Raw genomic sequence first — 25952 nt, 5'->3', positions numbered from 1 at the left:
GACCTAGCTTTCTCCCAGCAATAACTGGGTAGAAGGTCTTTTTATTTCTTGGGTATGCACTACTGTTTTAACCATGTTGTAACGGAGACTAGCTTTAACTTTATTCTGACTCCACTTGTCACTGAGTCCTAACTGACTGCTCTAATCCTATTCCTGCTCTGCTACCATTATAGGGGACTACTTTAAAAATACTTTGATATTTAATGTCCTTCATGAACTGAGAATTAAAAAAAAAAAAGACTCCTCCATTGTTTGCATGTACCTTGGTTACACTGAAGAATTGCTTCTTTCTATGCAGAAATTGGCAATGTGGTTTTGTGATAATCTTTTATAGCAAAGAATGATTTGTTCTTTGCCATTCAGATTCAAAATCATTAACGTGCTGTGATAACTTGAATTTTTTTGTGTATGGAGCAATAGCAAAAGGGGAGTCTTCCTTTCAAATAAGTTATTTCCCCTTCTCTTTGTTAGAAGGAGTTTATCCGCTAAATCTGGAAGAATGTTGGTGGTTACACTGAATGATACTGTTTGTGGCTATTTATTATTTATTAATTATTATTATTATTGGTCTGCTGATGAAAAGGTGATATATAAGAGCTAGTTGATTGTTACTAGTTGAGCAATTTCTGAGTCTCCTCCATTCTGGACATTTGTGAATTTATATTTCTTTACATGTGCCATTGAGATGTAAATGTGCCTATAGAGGAGAGACAACCACAACAGTCCAGACATCTAGGGGAGACCAGATACCACTGGCCATATACCTGAGATCTGCTGCTATTTCTACAGGTAGGACATACCATGGGGAAGGAGAAGAACTACTTTACTGGTGATGCTCAGTCCCTATGTATATAACTCGTCAGTCCTCCAGTTTAATCATCACAGATATCATTACATACCATTTTGAATGCAATGCAATTTCATAAATAAAGGAATGAACAATTTAAAAAAAACCTCTAGAAATCTACCCACCATATATTCAGCAACTATAGAAGGTGTTTTCTCTGCTCTAATTAGGCATCATATTTTATTGTATTGTACAACTGACTTTTAGCAAACCAGACAAGAAATAAAGTGAAGACTATTTGGTATTAAAAGGAATTTCAGAACCAGCATGAGGAATTATGAATATATTGGAAATGATCTTGGAATTTAAATTTGACCCTTTTTGAAAACCAATGAAGAGTATTGTATTTTCTGCATAATTATATAATGTAAACTCTGGCTTTTGGTGAGGTATATGTTAGTGATTTTTCTTTTCTCCATTCCTCTCCCCGCCCCCGTTATTGATTGATCATGGGTATGGTGGTGGAAAAATTCCCCAAACCAACACCACTTCCCAACGTCTTAATTCAGCAAATGGCCACCAAGTTTTCGATTTGAATCAGATTATTTCCTTATTTAATTTACAAAATTCAGGGATTAAAAACTAAAATCGAGAAACATAAATGTACTACAATTGATGAATAACTTGTACTTCTTTTTTTTTAAGCCTGCAAAATTAAGACTTGTTTTAAGGATACATTTTTACTTCAATGATTTGATAAGGAAAAAATATTTTTTAATTCCGGGTTAAGCCCCAATCCTGCAAAGATTTATGCACAAATTTAACTGTGTGTATGGTGAATAGTCCCGTTGAAGTCAGGCAAGTCAGTGCACAAAGTTAAGCAAGTCTGCAAATCTTTGCACGATCAGAGCAATAGTTTCTAAAAGAGATGGTTTTAAAAAGATCATTCTCTTCAGGAGAAGAAATCAAAGCTTAAATCTGGTTTAGAATGGTTATGGAATTGTTCCAGTGTTAAATTATGGATTTTAATGAAGATGAATTAAATTTGATGACATATGTCTGACTACATTAGTTAGCTTTCTCCTACTTATACTCTGGTAGGGAGTGTCTTTCTATAAATATTAAACATTGTCTTAAAGAGTTACATGACCTCTTTCTTGCAAAATGTAATTTATGCAATTATAATCCATCCAGTCAAATGTAGAGCTCTAGAAATGTGCATTTTATAAAATCCAACTAACTAAATTGACTGGGAACAAGAAAAGGGAGCAACTTATTCTGAAAAAACAATAGTGATGGGATACTATGAAAATTATGATTTAAAGGGGTCTGTGTTCAATAAAAATGTTGCCGTGTTTTTAATGCAATTCAGACTCATCCACAGAATATTGAACCTGATTTTGACTCAGGAAAAACTCCCTTTGCCTGACAATGGAGTATAGGATTTGACTCGTGTTATATCCTGAAGTGTGGGGGTTATTGGGATTCAGGCCCAGACTCTGTTGTTCATATGGAGTTAATACACCCCAAATTTCTGGAACTGACTTCAAAAATTGATCTTTTTATGTATATGAAAGTCCATTATACATACCCATATGGAAGCAAGAGAAGAAAGAAAATGCTATGGGGCAATGAGGGAGAGGGAAGGATGACAAGAGAACTATATTTTATTTGTGGGCACCAGGAACTGGCAATGGGTTCTGGTGGCAGCTAGTTCAAAAAAGCTTTGATCTTGGATAGGACTTTAGTGTACTGGGTTGGGGGAGGGGGAATGTGTGTGCACGCATGTGATCATGTTGCCCTCTAGTGGCTAATCTACAGAGAAGTTAATGAACCTACTACTGGAACCGATCCAATTTCTATGGAAACTAATGGGAGTTTTTCCATTAACTTTAATGGGAGTAGGATCAGACCCATTGCCATCTGAGAAAGAGCTTTTTTAGACAAAGTAGTGGAGTTTGAAGAGGAAGGACCAGCATTCTAATTTGGTTCCCTAGGTATGTGACATGCTCATCTAGAATGGATGAGTTTTATTATTACACTGGTGTATTATGTCGTTCAATCTTTTTAGTAATTTGAGTTAAAAAGAAAAATGCCGTGGAAAGACTGGGGTTTTATATTGGTTTTTTTTTTGTAACCCATTAAAAAAATTAATTTGAAATTTCTTTTTGGCTCCCACTCTTTGGGTGGGTTGTGGGGAAGTTTTCCTGGCTGCCACTGGGCTCCAAGCTCCCTCTCTGCAGGAGACAGGGATGCCAATGCCAATCCTGCTCTTCGGGCAGGCCAAGAGAAGAGGAACTTTTGAAGTTGCAGCTGTTGGCTCCTGCTCTCCTGGTGGGTTGGAGGAAGACAGCCATTGCCACTGCTCCTGCTCTTTGGGCAGGACGAATAGCGGCCCTGACTGCCATAGATCCCACTCTTCTTGAGGGTGGAAAAAGGGGAGGCCTATCTGCTGCAGCTCTTGTTTCTTTGCTGAGCTGAGGGGAGGGAGCCTGCTGCTGCTATAATTCTTGTCTGGGACAGAGAAGGGGGTCCCACCTACCACAACTTTCAGCTCCTGGGAGGCAAGGGGTCCCAGAAATGGCATCTTCCTGCTCCTGTTGCAGTGGCAGGATCCCCTCCCCCAAGACAACTCTTGACTGCTGCTCTTGGGAAAATAGATGACTGATGCCACAGATCCCAGCTTTTTCTTTATCAGGCTGGGGAAAAGGGGCCCTGGCTCCCCCACCTTGACTACAACTCCTGAATCATGTTCTTTGTCAGTTAGGTCACCACCACCAGTCTGGGGTTTTGGACAGGTTTGCTGGAGCTTCTCTACTCTCCAATGCAATACTGCTGCTCCTCAGGTGCAGGGATATACATAGGGCTTAAATTCTCATATACTATTTCCCGAAGCATGCACCCTCCCATTCGGGGCTCTGGACTTCAGCTTCCTGGGGTGTATCAGGGCTCACCCCACGTGTTTGAAAATATTTACCAGAGCTTTGCTACAGAAGCTCCGGCTGAATTTAAGTCTTGGATATACACAGTATCTTATGTATCTGGGTCAACAGGATATTAGAGAGACAAAGTAGGTGAGGTGGTAATATGGTAGACATGGCTACAATGACACTGCATATACAGGATACACAGCAATGCAATGAAAGCTTTTACTACTGTTTTAAATGAAGCAAGCATTTCTTAACTGCAGAGCATCTGTTCTGGCCTGTTTATTAACCCCATTTTTCTGTAAATATTCCATTGAATTTCACTGGACTTGGAAGAAGTGATACAGCTTTGGGCACACGATACTGCTAAGTAGGTACATCAGGAATCATTTTTGTCACATTTGAACACACGACATGTTGATTAGACCACTCAGCTCAATCTGAGCCTGCTCAGACTCCTGAAAAGAATAGCCATGTCTCCTCTGCCATTCTCAGAGGCTTAATGCAAGCCCCAATACTCCTTTAATTAAAATCACACAATCTCATTTGCACAGTATCTCCTAGGAACATGATACTTATCCTTCCAAAGATCACAGTACAACCTATAAAACTACATTGCACAGATAAAAATTTGGGGCCAAATTTTGCACTCATTTATACCAGCATAAATCTTGAATAACTCCATTAACTTCAGTGGAGCTGCTCTAGATTTACATTGGTGTGACCCAAGAGCAGAATTTGCCCTGGTCATGTGTGTGCACTACTGCATGCAGGTGGAATTATTTTGAGAACTTGCAAATTCTCTGCAATTCACTGCAAGCCATCATCAGAGGTCACTGGAGATGTACACAGGTGAGTCTGAGCACTTCGAATTCTGTCTTGCAGTTTTCCTATGCAAACTGCCTATGGGAGATAGGGGTCATTAAAGGCTGCAAGATCAGCCCTATACTTTGGAGGATCACAATCCCTATGTTACCAGATACATAGCAATTGGATGATACCTTACTGTGTTGGATTTTTTAAAATCCAGACTAAATAAAACCTAGAAAAAGCTGTTGATGGAAATGTATATTGAATTACATGGAATACTAGTGTCCAAGGTTTTTTAAAAAAAGCGGACTGGAAAAGAGCATTAACAAAGGAAAGAGCATATTAGAAACAACATGTATGTTGCAGGACAAAATGACCTCTTGCATCAAACTTCTAATGACCTAATCTGACCTCTTGCATCAAACTTCTAATGTCTGCTTAAACTTGAGCATATCTTCCAGAAAGCCATCCAATTTTGATTTGAAGACTTTAAGTGAGGGGAGAATCCGCTGCTTTGATAAATTGTTTCAATGGCTAATTACCCTCATTTAAAAATTTGCACCTAGTTTGAATTTTTCTGGCTTCAGCTTTTAGCAGACAAAGGCATAACAAGAGCCCACGGCTAGGAGTCCTCTACTGTAGGTACTTATCGACCATGATTGATTGTGTGCAGTATTTGGTTTTCTAGAATAACATTGCTTGTTATGATTACAGCCTTTTGTTCTAGAACAGCCCTTTTAACAGGCTGCTAGCCTTCCCTGTGTTAATATTAAGCTTGACCCTATGCCACTGAAGTCACTGGAGTTGAATTAGGCCCATTGTGTGTATGGCATTGTTCTATGGTTTTCCTTCAGACGGCACAACAACAGATCAGCCAGAGTGACTGCACAGAACTGAAATTTGGAACATAAACTTTCAAACGTCACAAAAAATGGAGAAAAATGCATGACCCTAGCCAGCCCTTTCTTCTCTTCTATTTAATTTTGAAGAGACTACACCTCTGTTAATAGAAAAGTATTGCGTGGTGGGGGAGAAGGCTGGAGACAATGAGTTAATATATATATTTGGGTTTTTTTTCCTGCTTACAGGTATGATTATACCCACTATAGCTCAGTGTACCTTTATGATGGCCAAATCCAATAACAAAATGGACAAAGTGGACACACCCTTTGAAAGAAAATGTGCTGTTTTTCCTCCTATAAACATCTGGAAGAGATGAGATGTGTGAGTTTGGAGCCTACTGTAGTCAGTTATCAGGGGGGTAGAGTTTCAACTAGAGAGCGCCAGGCTTCAGCTCTCGCACTACCACTGGTTTAAAGTGAAACCCATTCTCTTCCCTCTCCCCTCCTGCCCCCCAGCTTCTAGGTTAGCTAAAGGTCGCCTTTAATCTTGAATAAACGTCCCTCGTTGGCTACCCCCTGAGGTCAGAGTCGCAGTCTTCCAGCATTTATCCGCTCCGCGAGCCCTGCCTTTTGCTTTGTCTTAGGTGAAGTGCGGGTGTTTAGTCTGTTGTCTTCATGATAGCGGCGTATGCAAGTCCTCACGGAATAAAAGCTTTACTCGGTGTAATCTTTTTTTTATGAGGAACCTTCCCCCCGAGCCCAGGGCGCTGGAGTGGCAAGAGTTAAAGGGAGGTGCTTGGGGAATTGGATGCTAATGAAGTCTAAGGAATGTTCTACATTAACATTCTTCCAGGCTTGCAGAGGAGGTCAGTCCCCACTACTGGGGAAGGAAACTCCTCTGCTCCCTGCCTGGCCCTTGCAAGCCGCCCAGCTCCAAGGAGCGTGGCCTTCTCAAGTGCAGCTCCGCGCCGTCTCGTAGGTAAAGCAGCTGACTACTCACGGGCCCATCTAACCAGCCAAGCCCCACGTTGGAGAGAGTGTGCCCGGGCTTTGGCACAGGCGGGCGGACGTACAGAATGAGTGGGGCGGGAAGCTGTAGCTCTCTGCAGCCAGGGGTGGAGCGTGCAGACAGCCGGGCTCTGGAAGAGCCCTTCAGGGTGCAAACGTGACCCTACCTAGCTAGTGGCGAGGGGGCCCGGGGGGGGGAACGTGCACTCTGCAAGTGGGGGGCGCCTGGGCAAGGCAGAACAGTGCCGGCCATGCCGCCTGGGCGCTGAGGGGAGAGCGGGGTACAGGCACTGGGAGCCCCTGTGCGGTGCGCGGGGCTGCGCCCCCGACCCCTCGCTGTCTCACTCTTTCTCTTGCAGATGCGGCTGGAGATGCTGCGCTGGGCTCGCTGCTGCTGCTGGCTGGGTGTTTGCCTCTCGCTGCTGGGGGACGGGGGAGGAGGCAGCGGCGCTGCCGGCTGCCGGGGCGCCCTGTGTGGCGGCGGCGATAGAGATCCGGCCAGACAGCCGTGCCTGGGGCCCCGCTGCTCGGGCAGAGCCAGCCGCCCGTCCCGCTCCTTCCCTCACACCGCCCGCGGCAAGCAGGCGCCGAGCGCCGCGCACGCCGCCCCTCTCCCCGCCTTCCCCTCCCGGAGCACGGCCGAGCTCAGCCCGGAGCTCCCCGCCCCGGCCGCTAGGGGCGCCGGGGAGAGCTGCCTGGGAGCGGACTGCGCCGCCCGGGCCCCCAACGGCACCAGCCGGGACTGCAAGGGCGTTGAGTGCAAACTGCCCCTGCGGCTCCGCCCCGGGTCCCGGCCGGGCAGCGGGGCTCGGTGCGCCCCGCAGGGAGAGGCCTGCCCGGAGCCCGCCCTGCTCAGAGAGGCGGAGCGAGCCGCCCAGTTCCTCGCGGAAGACTTCGCCTACCCGGCCTCGGAGCTGGGCGTGCGGCTCACCTGCGACCTCAGCCCAGGTGGGTGCTGGCTTCCGGGCGAGGCGGGCAGGGTTGAGCTGGGAGAGCCAGCCCCAAGGGGGTGTGCTGTGCGCTGGCCCCGGCGGCCCCCGTGCTGAGGAGCCCGGCAGTGCCACCAGGACAGTGACTTGGCCTGGGGAAGCCTGGGGCCTGCATAGGGTAGGGCTGGGAGCCCAAGTGCCTGTCTCCAAGTTAACACCCAGCATTTGGCACCCCACCGCTCATCTAGCCAAGGTCCAAGCTTCGCCTTTTCTTCAGTGCCCCTTAGGACTGGAGGTGCCAGAAATGAGACACCTAGGGCCTGAATTTCAGAGATGCTGGGTGCCCACAGCTCCACTTGGAGTCAGTAGGGAGCTGAAGGTCCTCAGCACCTCTGGAATTCAGGCCCAAAGTGTGGGGCTGGCTGCCCCACATTCATGGCCACTTGAAAATTTGGGCCCAAATTTGTGGCCCTAGTTTTTAAACGCGGGGCAGGAACTATGTCTCTTTTCCCCTTTCCCCACACTCAAATAAGGGAAGCAAAAAAGGAGCAGACAAGGAAGCATGACAAAATAGGAGATCAAATGTTTTTTTACCAAGTGTAAACGTTTTCTATTTAGCTTCACAATCTGGTATTTCTGATGTCTTTAATTTCCAGCAAGGCCAAACAGGGTTTGAATAGGATGGAAATACATCTACATCCCGAAGGAATGACTTGGTAATCGGGCACGGTTACTGTTGCCCACCAGAATCCTATGGACATTGACAAACTAATAATAATTAATAACTCATTTAGAGAGTGGAAGGATTCCAGGAGCACTTTACAACTATATTATTTAAAACACCATCATGGAAAGTCAACCACTTCTAGGGTGGAATTTCTCAATTTTTTTAATGGTGGACAGCATCTTAGTATGAAGGTGAAGTATGCTATATCCAATTGAAACTGCAGGGCAAATTTGGGCCAGCAGAATGCAATTTAGAATCAGTCCAGGATCTCTGGGCTTATATCTCTCCTGCGGTAAAAAAGCATCACGGGGTCTTTAATGGCCACAAAATAATAAGGACCTTGGTTAATGTCTCACCTGAGGGATCTAGCAATAGGGTAGACTGATTTATTTTTATTACATTTTTTTGTCAAGATTAATGGAAATTAGGAATTTTGTGTGTCAAGCTCCTGTGGAAAAGCAAAGGGCTGAGATTAGGATAGTACATTTTTGGAGATGCATCTGAACAATTTCTGGGCATTCTTATTGGACATATTATGATTAATAGCAGTCTTGAGTTGTGGAACCCCCTTATTCGTAGTCACATACTGAAATCATATCTTGACACCAACTGTTCAATGGGGAGTCTTAATTTGATTGGAAAAAAGGATATTTCAGCAAACCTCTTTGACCTATGTAAAGATGCAACAGTTTGAGAATCCTGTTGACAAACAAGATCACTTTGTTTTAATTTACTTTATTTTTTTGTTTATTTTAAATACAAACTTCTCATCCATTGAAGAGCTTAATTATACTTTCTGTTGTCCTAACATTGTTCACTAGCAGTACCAAGCATAAAGTGTAGTGATGGGGCAGAGTTTAGGTCTATTGCAACTACATCTGGTGGGAAGAAAGGGTATGATCACTCATTACAGACATGCATCCTGCGATAGCACTGGTTTTGACTGGATTATAGCAACTGTCACTGTCATGAGAAGGGAGGGCACAAAGGGTCAAAATAGTGTTTCCCAGGATAAAGGCAAAGGGCCAGATTCTTCTCCACTCACACTGGTGTAAAATCAAGAGCAACTCCACTCAAGTAATTTGACTCATTCTCATGTAAAACCATAGTAAGTGAGAAGAAAATGTGGCCTGGAGGGTTTCTCAGGACTCATTTATACCAGCTAAGTGCATAAACAGTATCGTTTGTTGTGGATTTTTCAGCAAAATATTCCAGTTCATTGAAACATTCCTGCCAGTATCAATTTCAATGAAATATTGTCAGGTCCAGGATAGCATTTCTGGTCACACCCAGGGAGACACCCTCTTACCTCAGAATAATAAGGTGATCAGGGTACTCCTCTGGGATATCTAGGTTCAAGTTTCTGCTCTTTCTGATTCAGAGAATGGGACTTGAATGTGGTCTCCCAATTCCTAGGTGGGTGTCCTAACCCTGAGGCTACAGTCCGTCTTGCTCTGGCCCAATGAATATGTAATTATTTATGCACAGTGGAACATCTCCAACAGGAGAGACTGAGAGAACTCCACCCCAGAATAGCCAGTAACTTGGTTGTTAGGGATTTCACAGACCCAAATCCCTGATCTGGATGAGTAATCTGGAACTTGAACCCAGATTCAAGTCCCGGTGCCTAATGCCAGGACAAGGTTTGTGGCTGTTAATTCTGAGTGGAGCAGGGCTTAAGCCCCACCTCTCTCCTAAGCATTTTCTACCTTATAGTTTCAGCGGCTCCCTGATTAGCTTGCTGGCTTCTGTGAATTCCAGTCTTCGGCACCTATCTCTCCCCATGCATTGTACAGGGAGTCTTGGCACCTAACTCAGGGCTGTGGATCCCACTAGGAAGCATGATGCCTAAAAGTTAAGTATGACAATGCTGACCATTGTAGCACTTCAGTCCCTTTAGTCCTTAGCGGCTCCAGCCACATAGGCAAAATGTTTTTGATAATGGTTCCTGGGCTATAGAATTCACTCCCTCAATCAGATCCTGATGAACTGCCAATCTGGATTTTTTAGGGGAGGGGGGTTATCAACCTTTTTCTTTCTGAGACACCCCCCTCCCCCAACATGCTATAAAAATTCTGTGGCCCACCTGTGCCACAACAACTGTTCTAAAGTAGATTATAAGCCAGGGCTGGTGTTAGGGGGTAACAAGCAGAGCAATTGCTCAGGACTCCATGCCACAGGGGCCCTCGCAAAGCTAAGTTGCTATGGGCTTCGGCTTCAGCCCCAGGCAGCAGGGATTGGAATTCGGCCTTCTGCCCTGGGCTGCAGTGAGTCTAACGCTGACTCTGTTCTCTGGTTTATGTTGGCGGACCCCCTGAAACCTGCTTGTGGCCCCTCAGGGGTCCCTGGACCCCGGTTGAGAACCGCAGTTTTAGGGCACATTTTTGGTGAAGCATTTGTTTGGACTATGAATTATCTCTGGCGAGGCTTGGTCGATTGGAGTGTTACAGGGAGTGTGTGAGAAGATTCTTTGGTCTAACGTGGGCAGTTTAAGATGTTTTTAATACCCTTCGGTCCTCTAGAATTTTGTTAACCTCTTGAGCATATTGGAAAAACCAGGCCTCCTTCCCTGGACATTGGTGAAGACAGTAGGCTGAGGAATGAAGGGATAGGATAGGTTTAATGTGAGGATTATAGTTAATGGTAGATTTTATATGTGTTGTACAAAGAGAGAACAAAAAGATAGTCTCTACCGCATAGAGCTTACAATCTAAGTATAAGTTGAGACAACAGATACAGACAGATTGGGGAATACAAAGAAACAATGAGACGGTATTGGTCAGCAAGATAGGCTGTGGTCTCAGCATGCTAGCTGTGTAATTCTTCTTAAGAGTTTTGTGTGCATGTAAAGCACCTTGAGACTTGGAAGAGTGCTGAAAAAATGAAAATAAAATGATTGATATATGCCTGGTGATGAGGCAATAAAATAATTAAATATAAGAAAATCTAGTAACCGTAAATAAAGTCCAGCCGCTGCCTCTTGCAGTGTTCAACACTTGATGTTTCCAGGTAATGTTAACACAATTCCATACTGTACGCTCTGCATGGTGTTGTTAAAGTCCTTCCTGCCCCTCAGTGGTGGTGAACTTATGTCCTGAAGCCTGAGGCTTGATTTTCCCCCTACTTTAGCATGCATGGCTATGAATGTTGTTCATAAAACTGACCAGCCTCGTTATATTGAATTAAAGCAATGCACATATTTATCAATATAGGAATTGGTCCTGCACTCATGCTTTGCATTCAGTGGGACTACTTGCATAAAGTTACTTGTGTGTGAGTGTATTTGGGATCAGGCCCATAGTTTTTGAGTATGAGAGTATTGAAACAAGATATTGATAAGAGAAGTTTTGTATTTTTAATAAATACATAAAGCATAGTAGATTAGTAAAATTCTACTATTAGACATGAAGGGCTAGCAAGAGAGGATTATTGCATTAGAAAATCGTACTTATTTTTTCTATTGTAATATAAATTAGGGCTGTCCATTGCAGTAAACTCATGCGATTAACTCCAAAAATGTTATCACGATTAAAAAAAATTAATCGTGAATAATTGTACTTTTAATTGCACTGTTAAACAATAGAGTACCAATTGAAATGTATTAAATATTTTTTGATGTTTTTCTACATTTTCAAATATTTCAGTTACATCATAGAATACAAAGTGTATGGTGCTCACTTTATTTTGTTATTTTTTATTACAAATATTTGCACTTTAAAAATGATAAAATAAATAGTATTTTTCAATTCACCTCATACAAGTACTGTAGAGCAATCTCTTTATCATGAAAGCACAACTTACAAATTTAGGGTTTTTTTTGTTACATAACTGCACTCAAAAAACAAAACAATGTAAAACTTAAGAGCCTAAAAGTCCACTCAGTCCTACTTCTTGTTCAGCCAATTGCTAAGACAAATTTGTTTACATTTATGGGACATAATGCTGCCTGCTTCTTATTTACAATGTCACCTGAAAGTGAGAACAGGCGTTCACACGACACTTTTGTAGCTGGTATTGCATTTACATGCCAGATATGGTAAACATTTGTATGCCCCTTCATGCTTTGGCCACCATTCCAAAGGACATGCTTCCATGCTGATGACGTTCATTAAAAAAAATGTGTTTAATTAAATTTGTGACCGAACTCTTTGGGGGAGAATTGTATGCCTCCTGCTCTGTTTTACCTGCATTCTGCCATATATTTCATGTTATAGCCATCTCGGATGATGATCCAGCACATGTTGTTCGTATTAAGAACGCTTTCACTGCAGATTTGCCAAATGCTAAGAAGGTACCAATGTGAGATTTCTGAAGATAGCTACAGCACTCGACCCAAGGTTTAAGAATCTGAAGTGCCTTCCAAAATCTGAGAGGGACGAGGCGTGGAGCATGCTTTCAGAAGTCTTAAAAGAGCAACACTATGATGCGGAAACTACAGAACTGAACCACCAAAAAAGAAAATCAACCTTCTGTTGATGGCATCTGACTCAGATGATGAAAATGAATATGTATTGGTCCACACTGCTTTGGATCATTATCAAGCAAAACCTGTCATCAGCATGGATGCATGTCCTCTGGAATCGTAGTTGAAGCATGAAGGGACATATGAATCTTTAGGGCATCTGGTGCGTAAATATCTTGTGACGCCAGTTACTATAACAGTGCCATGCAAACACCTGTTCTCACTTTCAGGTGACATTGTAAACAAGAAGCTGGCAGCATTATCTCCTGTAAATGTAAACAAACTTGTTTTTTCTGAGCAATTGGCTGAACAAGAAGTAGGACTGAGTGGATTTAGAGTGTAGGCTCTAAAGTTTTACATTATTTTATTTTTGAGTACAGTTAGTTTTTGTCCATAATTCTACATTTGTAAGTTTCATGATAAAGAGATTGCACTACATTATTTGCATTAGGTGAATTGAAAAATAATATTTCTATTTTTTTTACTATGCAAATATTTGTAATAAAAAATAAATATATAGTGAGCACTGTACACTTTGTAGTCTGTGTGGTAATTGAAATCAATATATTTGAAAATGTAGAAAACATCCAAAATATTTAAATAAATGGTATTCTATTGTTTAACAGTGCGATTAATTTTTGAATAGCTTGACAGCCCTAATATAAATGTTTTTAAAAAAGTCAATTATCATTTGATTATGAAGATAAATCTAAAGAGGTTTTAATTTTTGCTTGTGCACACAAGTGTCAAGAGTCATATGTTTAAGGACATAAAAACATAGAGACCAAAGATCCATATAGCACAGTATCCTGTCTTCCGACAGTGGCCAATGCCAGGTGCCCCAGAGGGAATGAACAGAACAGGTAATCATAAAGTGATCCATCCTCTGTTACCCATTCCTAAGTTCTGGCAAATAGATGCTAGGGACACCATCCCTAAGGACTATTTATAGGAAAGATACAGGGGAATCGCATTGTACGTGGGGGTTAGGTTCTGTAGTCAGCGTATAAAGCGAAAATCACGTGTAGTCAAACGCTCATTGAGTGGAATGGCGGGCGGAATCGCGCGCACTACAGGTACAGTATTTAAACTGTTACTTTTCTCTTTTTTGTTTTTGCCGAGCGCATATAGTTAAAATCGCGTAAGTTAAATGTGCCTATGATGCAACTCCATTGTATGTGAGAAAGTTATTTCTTACATTTAAATCTTCAATAATTAAAAGAAGATCTGATGGAATTTTGAATGTCGTTGAGGAGATAATACAATCTGGAAAATTATTTTTTTTGTCAGGAAAAGTAATAGACTGTTTGTATTTCAGGAGAAAATGAAGTTCCATCTGAAGATGCACTAATATTACAACTGCAGCTTGCAAAAGGCCAAGATACATTTGTTGAAATGTTAAAAAGCCAACAGAAGATAATTGTGGATTTGCAACAAAAACTTGCTGAACAACAGAGCATGTTAGTTAGCCAGCAACGAGAAATTCTTGAACAACAAAGAAAAATGTATGAGCAAATGCATCTGATAAAAGTCCAGTATGGCATGCTTTTCGACACAGTGAAACAAATGTCATTCCAGAGTTTGCATGAGGATATTCAGCATTATTTTGAAGCTCAGCTTCAAGGACTTCAGAACCAGGTCAGAAATCATCTCCAGAAGTCATACTCTGTACAGAAAGTAGAAGTTGATGCAAAAGTGATTGATGTTAGGGAGTCTTTGCTGGACTGCAGCCTTTGTAAAAGTGATGAATTTTGCAATTTCCAAAAGACACCATCACAGTGTGAAAAATGCACCTTGTGCCCTGCTGGTTTTTTCCAAATGTCTGAATGTTCTGCAAACGCCGATCGGATTTGCCAGGTGAAATATTATTCTGTGTATTTTAATAAGTAGATCAAGCATTTTGTCAGGCCAACAGAGAATACTGTGCTGAGACTGAGGCTATTCAGAGAGAGTAAGGAGAGAGCTCCTACTATGAGTGTAAGTTTTCTATGCCATGCCAAGTTTAGGATTCTTAGGTTCACTGTGTTAACAGTGAGGTATTTGCTTTAAGAAATGTATTTAGCAGCAGTTCATTGACTCTAACGCCAACAGCATACTAGGTGTTTTAGAGACAGATATGAAAACAAGGCCCTTGTCCCAGAGAGCTTAAAATTTGAATAGCTGTTGTATGAACATAGGAGGTGACATGAGAACAGTGATAAATATACTTGAATCAATATATCATAGAATATCAGGGTTGGAAGGGACCTCAGGAGGTCATCTAGCCAATCCCGTGCTCAAAGCAGGACCAATCCCCAGACAGATTTTTGCCCCAGATCCCTAAATGGCCCTCTCAAGGACTGAACTCACAAACCTAGGTTTAGCAGGCTAATGCTCAAACCACTGAGCTATCCCTCTCTATGCATCTCTTTTCCACTAACTTACAGTATTGGGTTGTGGTTTATGGGCCTTAGGGCAACGTATTTTAAGGAGGGACTTGGAGAAGAGGGTGGAACAGCAGGTCACAGAGGTGGTTCCAGCCATATAAGCAGGCATGAAAAGTCCCAGAGTTGAGAACTGAAGAGGGACATGGGTTGGATTGTTCGACATGCAGCTTCCGCAGAGCTTAATTGGTTGAGGAGGTCTGTGAAAGGAGACCAGGGCAGAGAGGTAAGTAGGAGTCAGGTTACAAAGGGCTTTGAAGGCATGGAGAGAGTTTAAAGATAATGTAGCTGGTACAGGAAAGGAATGGAGAAAACTGAGAAGAGGCTGGACACACTCAGTGCAAGGTACACAGTAAATGACTGTAGTGGCAGCATTCTGGATATGTGGAAAGGATGGTGTGATGGATGGCCAGAGAGAAGAAGGTTTCCATAATCAAGGCAAGAAATAATCAGAGCTCAGACAACAGTTTTGGTGGGGATTGGGGGACGAGAGAGGGATGGTTGAGTTCTGGAGAAATGGCATGATTCAGTGAGACCATCAATATGAGGAAAGAAGAGAAAAAGAAGATGGGAAAATGACACTGTTTGAGGACCTGAGGGACGGGAAGATGATGGAAATTCAGACTGAGATTAGGGAATAGTGTGGAAGGAAAGGGAAGCTAGTGGAGGAGGATGGAGCAGAGTGTGTCAGAAATTGGAGGCTGATGGCTCAGAGAACACAGAAGGAGTGTGAGACAGAGCAGGGAATTGTGGGAGAGGAGGATATGGTCAGGGAGAGAGAGAATTTGAATCCTCAGAAGTTTATTTTACAAAACCAGTACAGTTAAGTGGCTGTCAGTTTACAAACCTGACTTGGTTTAACTGGATGCTTTATATAATTGAACTAAAATGTTTTTCATTTGGTGTTCCAGGTAAGTGTTTTCCTGTTTTAAAGCTTCCATATTAGCCATTTCATTAAAAGTGAAATGAATGTGATTCTTGTGATTTGTAGGACAGAGACGAATGCATTGAATCTCCCAACATTTGTGGTGAGAGAATAAAATGCCTGAATACTCCAGGTAAGTTCCTACCTTTCTGTGACTAAGTACATCTTCAGTGACAGAACAGGAAGGCAATTAAGAGCACTGTCCTGCTAGGTGCTGGGTCCTGAAGTGCTTAGGATGCTGGAATCAATGAAAGTCAAAGGCACCCGGCACAGAGAAGTAGGCTGTAAGAATGAAAACTAATCTTAGGAGACCAATAGGCTGCTTCAGGCAAAACATTCTTCACAGCCTCTGGTGCTTTCCTTCTGTTTGGCTTTTTAATTCCCATGCTGCCTATGGGCCTGACGGTCTTCTCGCACAGGTGTAAATTAGGAGTAACACCATTGAAATCAATGGCATTACCCCTGCTGGCCAACTGGCATGGAAGGATAATCGAGTCATTTATCTCTTGCAGTTGCTTATCTTTTTTTTTTTTTTTAAACTACCTTATATACTCATTCATAAGCCAGATTTTTTTTAGTAAAAAAGGGAAGCACCAGAGAAGGGGGTCGGCTTATGAACGGGTGTAGAGAGGGAGAGGTGGGACACAACCCCTCCCCCCAACAGCGGGAGCAAGGAGAGGCAGCACAGCCAGCAGAGCCAGAAGGGAAGAGGCGGGGCCAGAGTTTCTCCGCTTCTGGCCACGCTGCTTCCTCCCCCCCAAGCCTCCAAAGCAGCTGCAGCTCTGGGGCTGTCCAGCTGCAGCCGTGCCGCTCGGCCCCGCCCCCCAGAGCAGGCTGAGGTCGCACCGCCTGGCCCACCGGAGCACACTGCAGCCGTGCTCCCCAGTCTGGCCCACTGGAGCAGGCTGCAGCCGCGCTGCACAGTCCTACCGGAGCAGCTCCAACCAGGCCAGAGACATCCTCCCCTGGCCCTCCCCAGATAAGGTGGGAAGGGATGGGATGGGGAGAGTGTGGGGGTCCTGGGCTACGGGTGGGGTCATGTGGGGAGTGGTCACAGAGGTTACTCCCCTGACCCCCAGGTTCTCCCCCCCAAAACATTTCCCTACCAATTGCTGTCCCAGCCCGTCAGGGTAAGCAGCTGGCGCGCCGGGACACTTTGTTTGCTTAGGTTTACCTCCGTGCCTGCAGACGCTCGAGGTAAACAAACCATCTCGGCCCACCAGTGGCTTATCCTGATGGCCTGGGAGCCAAAGTTTGCTGACCCCTGAATTATAGGGTTGGCTTATGAATGGGTAATACAAATTTTCCATCTTGGGGGAGGGGTCGGCTTATAAACGAACTGGCTTATGATCGAGAATATACGGTAATTTATGTACTTATATAGCTCCCCCGTCTGCAATATCTGTAGCACCTTGTAACAATAGTATGGTCTAGTATTGAGCTGTGAAGCCCCAGTTTTCACCTCCAGTTTCTTAGGATGGCATGTTCAAAAGCACCAAAGTGACTCAGAACCACAAGTTCTATTACACTTCTCCACCCCAGCTTTGGCCTGACACACCTACCTTAGGTGGCCCCTTCCCAATCAATGTGACAGTTGGGCCCACAAGTATGAAGTTAACAGACACAATGAGCATGCTAAATCAGCAAGGAGGGTTCTTTTTTGCCTGTCAGCCAGGCAAGAACTGAAAGGAACTACATGGCCAGAATACAGTGTTTCACTGGTTCTGAGCTCTGCTATTGGACTGTCAGTCAAGGAGATGAGAAGGGTCCTTCAGGTTAAAGAATGTCCTTTCTCTGGCACTCCCATTGCCTTCCCACCCAAACTCCATAGCAGTGAGGGCAAAAGGAAGGGAACACTCAATGTAATGATGGCCCATACAAAGGTGAAGGGGGTTACCCTGCATCACTGGCAGCAATTTGGGTCAACAATCTCCATGGGGGAGGGAGAGTTCCCTTCCCCCAATAACTTAATTGTTAAGGAAGATTGCTATTTCCAGGACCTGTTGCCTGTTTGTTCAAGACAGTCCCTTAGCTTACATAAGCACAATGTACTTGTTCATGGTGATACTGAAATCAGATTCTGCTTTGAGAAGGGAAGATGGATGGGAATTAGCTCTGACACGTGAGATCAAGAGTTGGATGTGAAGCCTCTGTGGAACTACATGCAAAGGTGGTTCCAGCTTCACCAACTCCTGTGATCTGCACAGCTCTAGTGTGAAGGGAAAAAGAGAGCAAGTCAGGATACAGTTGTATGAAATGAGGAGCCTTCTATTCTCCATTGCTCTGACCCACCCTCTGAGGAGCTCTGCTAGAATCTGGATTGTAAAATGGCTGTTGTTGTTTAGTGGGAGTGCGCTTTCTGCAGCGAGCAGTCCTGATCTCTCAATAGATCAGTCTGTGCTATGCATCTGTGCTCCTAGAGGGCTTGCATGGCCTAGTGCTGCAGAGATTTTCTACAGGGCTCCCTGGAATTAATTCTTATTCTGTAATTCAGGAAATACCTCAAAAGAGGAGTGTGTGTGTGTGTGTTTGATTTTGGGGAGGAGGAGAAGCTCAAAGAAGAATCAGAGGTAGATTATCTTTCTTCTTAGATGATCCAGCCTTGATCTAAGGGTTAGTCATGCAGTGTGCAGATTTGAAGACTCGTCAGTGAACTGAGAAGAACAGTAGATGTCCCTCCTTACCCCGCCCACACAAAACTGTATAAAGCTAAAGTCTAAAAACTTGCTTAAATATATATTAAAAAAATTTTAAGAAGCAAACTACATTTAAGAAAAAATCCTTTTCTACAATATAAACCACTTTTAGAAGGGATGAATGTACAATAACTCCTCTCTTGAAGTCATTCCGGTTAACATTGTTTCATTGTTACATTGCTGATCTATTAGAGAACATGCTTGATTAAAGTTGCGCAATGCTCCCTTATAACGTTGTTTGGCAGCTTCCTGCTTTGTCCACTGCTTGCAGAAAGAGCAGCCCGTTGGAGCGAGCTGGTGGGGGCCTGGAACCAGGGTGGACCGGCAGCCGCCCATCAGCTCCCCACTCCCCTAAGTTCCCTAATGTGCACTGGGGGCTGGGATCCCTGCGGCTCCCCTTTCCCACTCTGTTTGGGTGCAGCGTGAATGCAGTGAGGTATCGAGGCTGTAGTGCTTAACCCATGCTTGGAATCAAGGGTGCTCTGACAATATTGAATAACCTACTTTTGCTTTGTTAGTGTCAAATGGCTCAGAAGGTTGCCTGTGACTAAAACTGCCTACTTCCTACAAACAGGTGGCTTCCGATGCCTTGGAATTGCTGAAAAAGATGCAGCCTTGGGGCTGTGTGGAGAGGAATATTTCTTTAATAAAGAAATGCAGGAATGCCAGGCTTGTTCAGAGTGTGAAGATGGAATAGTAGCTTTCCCTTGCTCCCCAGTCGCTGACACTGTTTGTTCAGGAGCCAGCGAGAACAAGCTTTCTGAATCGTGGGCTGCAAATATTATTTTACCCTCAGCAAAGTCTGGCACTTCTCAGGTCTACCCTGGTTTAAACTTGAAGATAAAGGGAAAGCTTCACTGTGAAGTTGTATCTGTTGAAGATAACAGCCTGGTATTCAGGCAACATGGTTTGATGTGGACTGACCTCAATTTTGCTGTAAAGCACAACTGCAGAAACTTCCTCCAGCTGTCCTTGAAATTAAATGACACTGAGGAAGGCTGTGAACTGAGTGGTGTTCGTATCGAACAACCAGAAGGAAAATACTTTCAGAGCACCAGTTTAAGCAGCGCGGCAGAGGTGGAACCAAGCCAAACTCTTTCCCTGTTTCTGAAGAGTCCAAATCAATTCTGCAACCAAAGTAAAGACTTAAATATTTATGACCTTAATACTCCACTCAGTTTGTTTTGGTTGTCCCATGATACAGGTGCGGTGGCTATGAGTGCACAGATGTCAACTGCAATGCACTATCAAACTAACTATCGACCTACTTTTAAAGTTACTTCCATTTCTGACCCTTACATGCTAAGTTTATCTCACGATGGCAGAGCTATAAAGTTCACTGAAACAGGTGTCATAAAATTTGTTTTTCACCAAGCACTCTATTCCATGGGCCATACATGTGTTCGTGAAGGCTTTTCCTTGGTCTCTTATATCAATAGGAATGGTACTAACCAAGAATTAATGAACATGTATAAATCTGGTGTAAATTACAGAGACACATCAATATCTGCTTCTGGGGCCACAAAAGTCAACAGTGGGGATCTGCTTAGCTTTGAGATCCTTTCTCCAGCTCAATGTAATGTTCGATATTTTGGAGACAGCTCTGGAATTAGTATGCTTAGCCTCATCTGGATCCCATCTACAGTTTCCACTGCCATCTCAGCCACAGTCTCTGTTACACGACTGCCTACAGGAGCTGTCAGAAACAAATTACTGGATTTCACCCAGGTCTCAGCCAGTGAGAAACAAATACAGCTTGTTTCTTCTGGAGAACTTGCTCAGAAGTACTTCAGATTTACTGAAAGGGGAGTTGCTAGCATTGCTTTTAATTTAAAGCTGATCCACTCATGTAATGTACTTAAAGTGACTCTAAATCATTTGATCAGTGATCAGATGCAACCTACAGCAACTGGCCAGCAAATTGGAGGTCAGATGCCTGAGGGAAGTATATGGACCAGTGTGTCCCTCCGTTCTTCTTTCGAAGTGCATAATGGTACATTGATATCCATTTCTCTTGACTGTGTGCGTGGAAGAATCAATCAGATCGCTCATGAACATAGCACCAGCATATCTATTTTATGGATTTCATCTTAGTTACTTTCGAGTGAAGTAAGCCCGAATGGACAGTTTGCAATGGGTTTTGAATTTTGTCATACTACATATGTTCAGAACCATAGATTGTGTGAACATGTACAGAACATTGCATTAAAATATTCTTACCATTAAGAACATTTTAAAAATAATCTTTGGTTGGATTATCATCTAAACAAAAGTAATGTTTCTGCTTTTCCAAAGGGATTTCTCTGTTAACATCTTGGATTGTAGTGTCAGGAGTCCAGCTCAGGCTCTACTTCTTACAAAGCATTCTCTTGAACTCAGATTTTGCAGGACCTACAAAAATATGAGGGAGTTGTGGGCGGAGGTCACAAGGTTATTGGAACGGGGGAGGTTGCGCTACAGCTACCCTTATTTCTGCACTGCCGCTGGCGGCGGCGGCAGCTTTGCCTTCAGAGCTGGGCACCTGGAGAGTGGCGGCTCCTGGCTGGGATCCCAGCTCTAAAGGCAGCGCCGCTGCCAGCAGCACAGAAGTAAGGGTGGCATGGTATGGTATTGTCACTCTTGCTTCTGCACTGCTGCTGGTGAGGCTGCCTTCAAATCAGTGTAATGTTAACTCCTAATATCAGAATTCTGTACATTGGACACTTCAAGAACAAAATCCATTTATAAACAACATTTTGTTCCAATGCCGTGGAGTCCTTGCTCACATAGAGTGGTACTTTTCTCTGAGTATTTCCAGTGCAGGTAATTGCAAAGTAAGGTACTGCGCAGTATGAATAAGCGTGGCAGAATCTGGCCCATACAGATAAAGATGGATAAACAGAACCTATTCTAATGCATATATGCAGTCCTGTAGGTTACTACATTACAGAATGTATGTAACATGCAGTAGTTCATTGTAATAAACTTGTCCATTACAGAAGGGAAATACTTTAGACTTTCTAATGCTGCTTATATATAGGAAAGATAATTTGGTTTATAGCAGACTGCCATTCCTGTGTAATGACATTCTGCTTCAATGTGTGTTCTAAACATTTTGCAACTGTAAAAATTTTATCTGAATATATTTTATTACTTTTACAAAGTTTTTATATTTCTATAGTGTCAAACCTGGAGGGATATCTTAAGTATATTTTAATTTAATACTGTGGTTTTGTGCTTTCTGTTGGTGTTTATGCAGAATACAGTACATTATGAAAACTACATTCGTTTATGGGTTTTTTTAAATCAGGTATCATGTTTCCAAATATTACCTTGATTTAAAAATATTGTTTGTATTACAATATGTATTAAGAAAAATTAACACAAATAAAACAGACTGACTTGAATGTTGCTTAATGTCCTATTACCATGATGGGGTGAAATCCTAGCCCCACTGAAGTCAATTGGTGTTTGACCGTTGTCTCATCCTTGCTTGCCTGTGATTTTAAATTGTATTGGGCCTGTATTTCAGGGGGACATCAGAGTTTTGGGGGGTTTGCACTCTTTCAAATTTAGCTATCTGAATAATTAAAAACTTGTAACCGATGTTATCAAGCTGATAAATGCTCTTAATAAATTAATTTATTTTAATCATTGTTACCACAATATTAATTCAGAGAAGAAACCGGAGTATTTATAAGAATAGTTAGGGGCTTGATCCTGCAAGGTGCAGAATACTCTGGCACAGATACAGCAAGGCACCTATGAATGTGCTCAACTTTAAGCTAGTGACCAGTACCAATGAAGTGACAGGTGTGGGATCTCCAAAGGGACTTCAGCATTGCAAACCTGAGCATTGCAGTGCCTGATTTCTAGTATGCCAGAAAATGACAGGAACAACACTGTGATTCACAAAACTTGTTAGATGCCTAGGCTCACTGTACAATGAATGGGGAGAGAGAGGCACCTAAGAATGCAACCCACAAAAGCCAGCATGCTGGGCAGGGAGCCTCGTAAGTAAGCCAATAGGAGATGCAGAGGCAAGAGTGTGTGCTAAGCCCTGCCCCTCTCTGATAGGCACCATCTTATTACCTGGACTTAGGTGCCTAGCTCTGCTTAGCCATTTGTGAGTAGGAACCCACTGTACCTGCAATAGGCTGGTAAATCAGTTCTTGAGGGAATGAATTAGGTACCTGCCTCACTTAACATCAAAAGGGAAGGGAGGAGTTGGTGCCCATCTTCTAACCGTTAGCCTAGTGGTTAGAGTACTCACCTGGGATGTGGGGTTCAATTCCCCTCTATCTGCTAGACTGAGAAAAAGGATTTGAACAGGAGTCTTCCACTCCCAGGTGAGTGCTCTAACCTAGAGACTCAACTTTCAAGAATACTGTACCCCTTTCAGGAGTCTGATTTGTCTTGCGTATCCCAACTTTCACCTCACTTAAAAACTACTTGCTTACAAAATCACACATAAAAATACTAAAATGTCACAGCACACTATTACTGAAAATTGCTTACTTTTTTTTTACCATATCATTATAAAATAAATCAATTGGAATATAAATATTGTACTTACATTTCAGTTTATAGTATACAGAGCAGTATGAACAAGTTGTATGAAATTTTAGTTTGTACTGACTTTGCTAGTGGTTTTCATATAGCTTGTTGTAAAACTAGGCAAATATTTAGATGAGGTGATGTACCCCCTGAAAGACCTCTATGTACTCCCAAGGGTACATGTACCCTTGATTGAGAACCACTGCTCTAACCAGTGAGCTATGGGAGATTCTGGTATGGGGTCTCTCCTGTTTGAAGCTGTTCCAGTTTGGATAAATACAAAGTCATTGGAACAGCTTCAACAGGAGAGACTGAGGGAGACCCCATACCAGAATCTCCCATAGCTCACTGGTTAGAGCACTCCCCTGGGAGGTAGGATTTGAACAGGGGTCTCCCTTCTCTCAGAGCCTAAAACCCAGGCAGCTAGGAAACTGTTAAAAATGGAAAGTTTGGGTGCTGAGGGAGTTTAGGCATATATAGGCTTAGCAGCCAGGTGAGAGTTTCATGGATTGTAGTGGTGCTGTGCATGGGGACTCACATGCCTACGTTGCTTTGTGGATTGCACCCTAGGACTACTTGCGTGTTGAAAGGTAAGTACATGGTTGAGCCACTCTTGAATTAGACTGTGGAGCAACACCAGCAAAGTTCCAGTCCCAGATTTTCCACAGAAATGTACATCTTGTACTACCCAGCTCTCTCCTGGACAATACAAGTTCATATAAAGATAGTCATTAATAGAAAACGATATGCACAAATCCTGTTATCCTAAATGGAGTTTCCCAAACACTGCAATCCAAACACAATGGTTTAGATAAAACCACTGTAGCAGGGTGGACCTCTGCTCCTGCCCTGAAGGGGTTAAAAACAGCCCTGGGAAGGGGCTGTGGCTGGAGAAAGCAGCCTTTAGGCTGGGGCAAGAAGCCTGGGCTGATTGGGGAAAGTAGGCTCAGCTGTGGCCATGCTCCAATCAGGCCCAGCTGGCCCCTATAAGGGGCTGTGAGCCAGGAGCCCAAACAGTCTTCCTCTGCCTGAAGAGGGAGAAGGGCCTGGCTGCAGGGAGCTACAGACAAAATACCTGAGGGGAGCAGGGCTGGGGACAGGCTGGGGAGCTCCAGCCTGGAAAGCCCCAGGCTGCGGCCTAGCATTGGGCTAACAGGTACTAGGGGTTGCAGAGGGCAGCCCAGGGGTAGACCAAGGCAGCAGGTCCAAACCCTCCTTGCCAGTGATGAGTAGGCTGATACTGCAGTCTGCCCCAGGATGTGGGGCTAGACAATGACTGGCAGTAGCCATATACTGAGGCAAGGTGGGGATAGAGGATTGGGGTTCCCTGGGGAGGGGAGACCCAGAGGGAAAGGGGTTACTGCCAGGGGGCAGCACCCCACGTAAAAGGGCACCGGGTCCAGGGAGGGACACGGAGGCCAGAGGACAGGCGGATCACCGGCCTGCAGAGGGCGCTCCAGAGCTGGAACGGAGCTAATTCCCAGGAGTCACCAGCAGGAGGCGCCGCAGGGGTGAGTCGGCCCGTCTACACCACAAAACAAATTTAGTAACTCCAGAAGATAGATTTTTAAGTGACAAGTAATGAGGCATAAGTCAGAATTGGTTACAAGAAAATAAAAGTAAAATACAACTAATGCCTAACTTAACAAGTGAAGTGAATTCAAAGCAGCGGTGTCTCTCACCATGCTTCACCAGTCTTACTGGCTGAATTTTTTTCAGTCAGGATCTCTTTCCGCCCTCCCTCCCCCCCCCCCCCCGGTAGAGATGGCGAGAGAGATTATTTGGAGCATTTGCCCTTCCTTCTTATGTTTTTTCTCTGAGAATCATTTCCAGCTGAGGTTCAGGAGACACCATCTGTGTGGATGGGACTTCCCAGCTTCTTTCTTTGTCAAGATATAGATTTTTTTTTTGCCCACCTCCTTTTTCCTACCAAAGAATGGCCACTTAATAAAGTGAAAGCCCATCTGACTTTGTTGACGCTTGGCTGAGACGTTGGCTAGCCTCTTGTCTCAGGGGAACTGGTTTGTGCCTGCTCCACAGACATGGAACATGTTTTAGTAATACCGTACAGAGGACTCGGATAACTTTACATGCAATGTTACCACACATTTTAGCAGAACAATAATGATCAGTAAATTGAAGTTTCAAATGATAACTCACAAGGCATTGTTTGTACAAGTTTTCTCATAGTCCCGTAAAAGAAGTGAACATAGGGATACAGACTGTCACAGTTTCCTGTTTTTACTGGCAAAATAGGAAAGTGGGGGAGAAGATGGGGGCAGAAGGGGGAGTGGGGGGGCAGAAGGAGGAGGAAGAAAAAGCAAAGCTCAAATATTTGGTTAATTTCTCTCACACCCACACACTCATGCTTCCATACCCAGACTCATAAACACCCCTCCCCGTTCTCTTGGAAGTCTTGGAAACAAATTTCTGAAAATTTTCACAAATTGTTAATGAACCAGTTCTACTTCAAACTTTGTCCAATTGGAACCGTCTTCTCAAACTTTAAGCCCTCTATGCCCTGATTCAACAAAGTATTTAGCAGATACTTAAATTTAAGCATCTGTTTAAATTCTGTAGACTTTAATAGTACTACTCACATGCTTAAAGTTAAGCACATGGATAAGTTCTTTGATGAATTGGAGCATTAAGTTTGATAAATGAGTAAGTTAATAGACAACTTGGACAACGAAACTTTTGATTGTATTTGTGGGTGTTGGCATGCCATCACTAATTTTTCAAGTGTCTTCCTAACTAGAGCTCAGTGAATGGTGGGTTTTTTAGTTTGCTGGCCATTCTGAAAAGTTGTGTGTGTGTTTAAAAAAAAAAAAAAAAGGTTTTAGCTCAATAAAACACTTCATTCAGCCTGAAATAAAATGT

At 43.4% G+C, this 25952-nt stretch overlaps 1 protein-coding gene across 1 annotated transcript; it reads left to right on the top strand.

Annotated features, from left to right (window-relative positions):
- Positions 1 to 6227: 6227 nt before the first annotated feature.
- LOC123362801 lies at positions 6228 to 22166 on the top strand. The gene is made up of 5 exons (XM_045003285.1): positions 6228 to 6345; positions 6734 to 7322; positions 13811 to 14349; positions 15907 to 15973; positions 19111 to 22166. The coding sequence occupies exons 2-5, from the start codon at positions 6734 to 6736 to the stop codon at positions 20628 to 20630; spliced, it is 2715 nt and encodes a 904-aa protein (XP_044859220.1). The 5' UTR covers positions 6228 to 6345; the 3' UTR covers positions 20631 to 22166.
- The last annotated feature ends 3786 nt before the right edge of the window (positions 22167 to 25952 follow it).

The sequence above is a fragment of the Mauremys mutica genome, chromosome 2 (genome assembly GCF_020497125.1).
Source record: "Mauremys mutica isolate MM-2020 ecotype Southern chromosome 2, ASM2049712v1, whole genome shotgun sequence".
NCBI classification, from domain to species: Eukaryota; Metazoa; Chordata; order Testudines; family Geoemydidae; genus Mauremys; species Mauremys mutica.
This window is presented reverse-complemented; position numbering and strand designations above follow the sequence as displayed.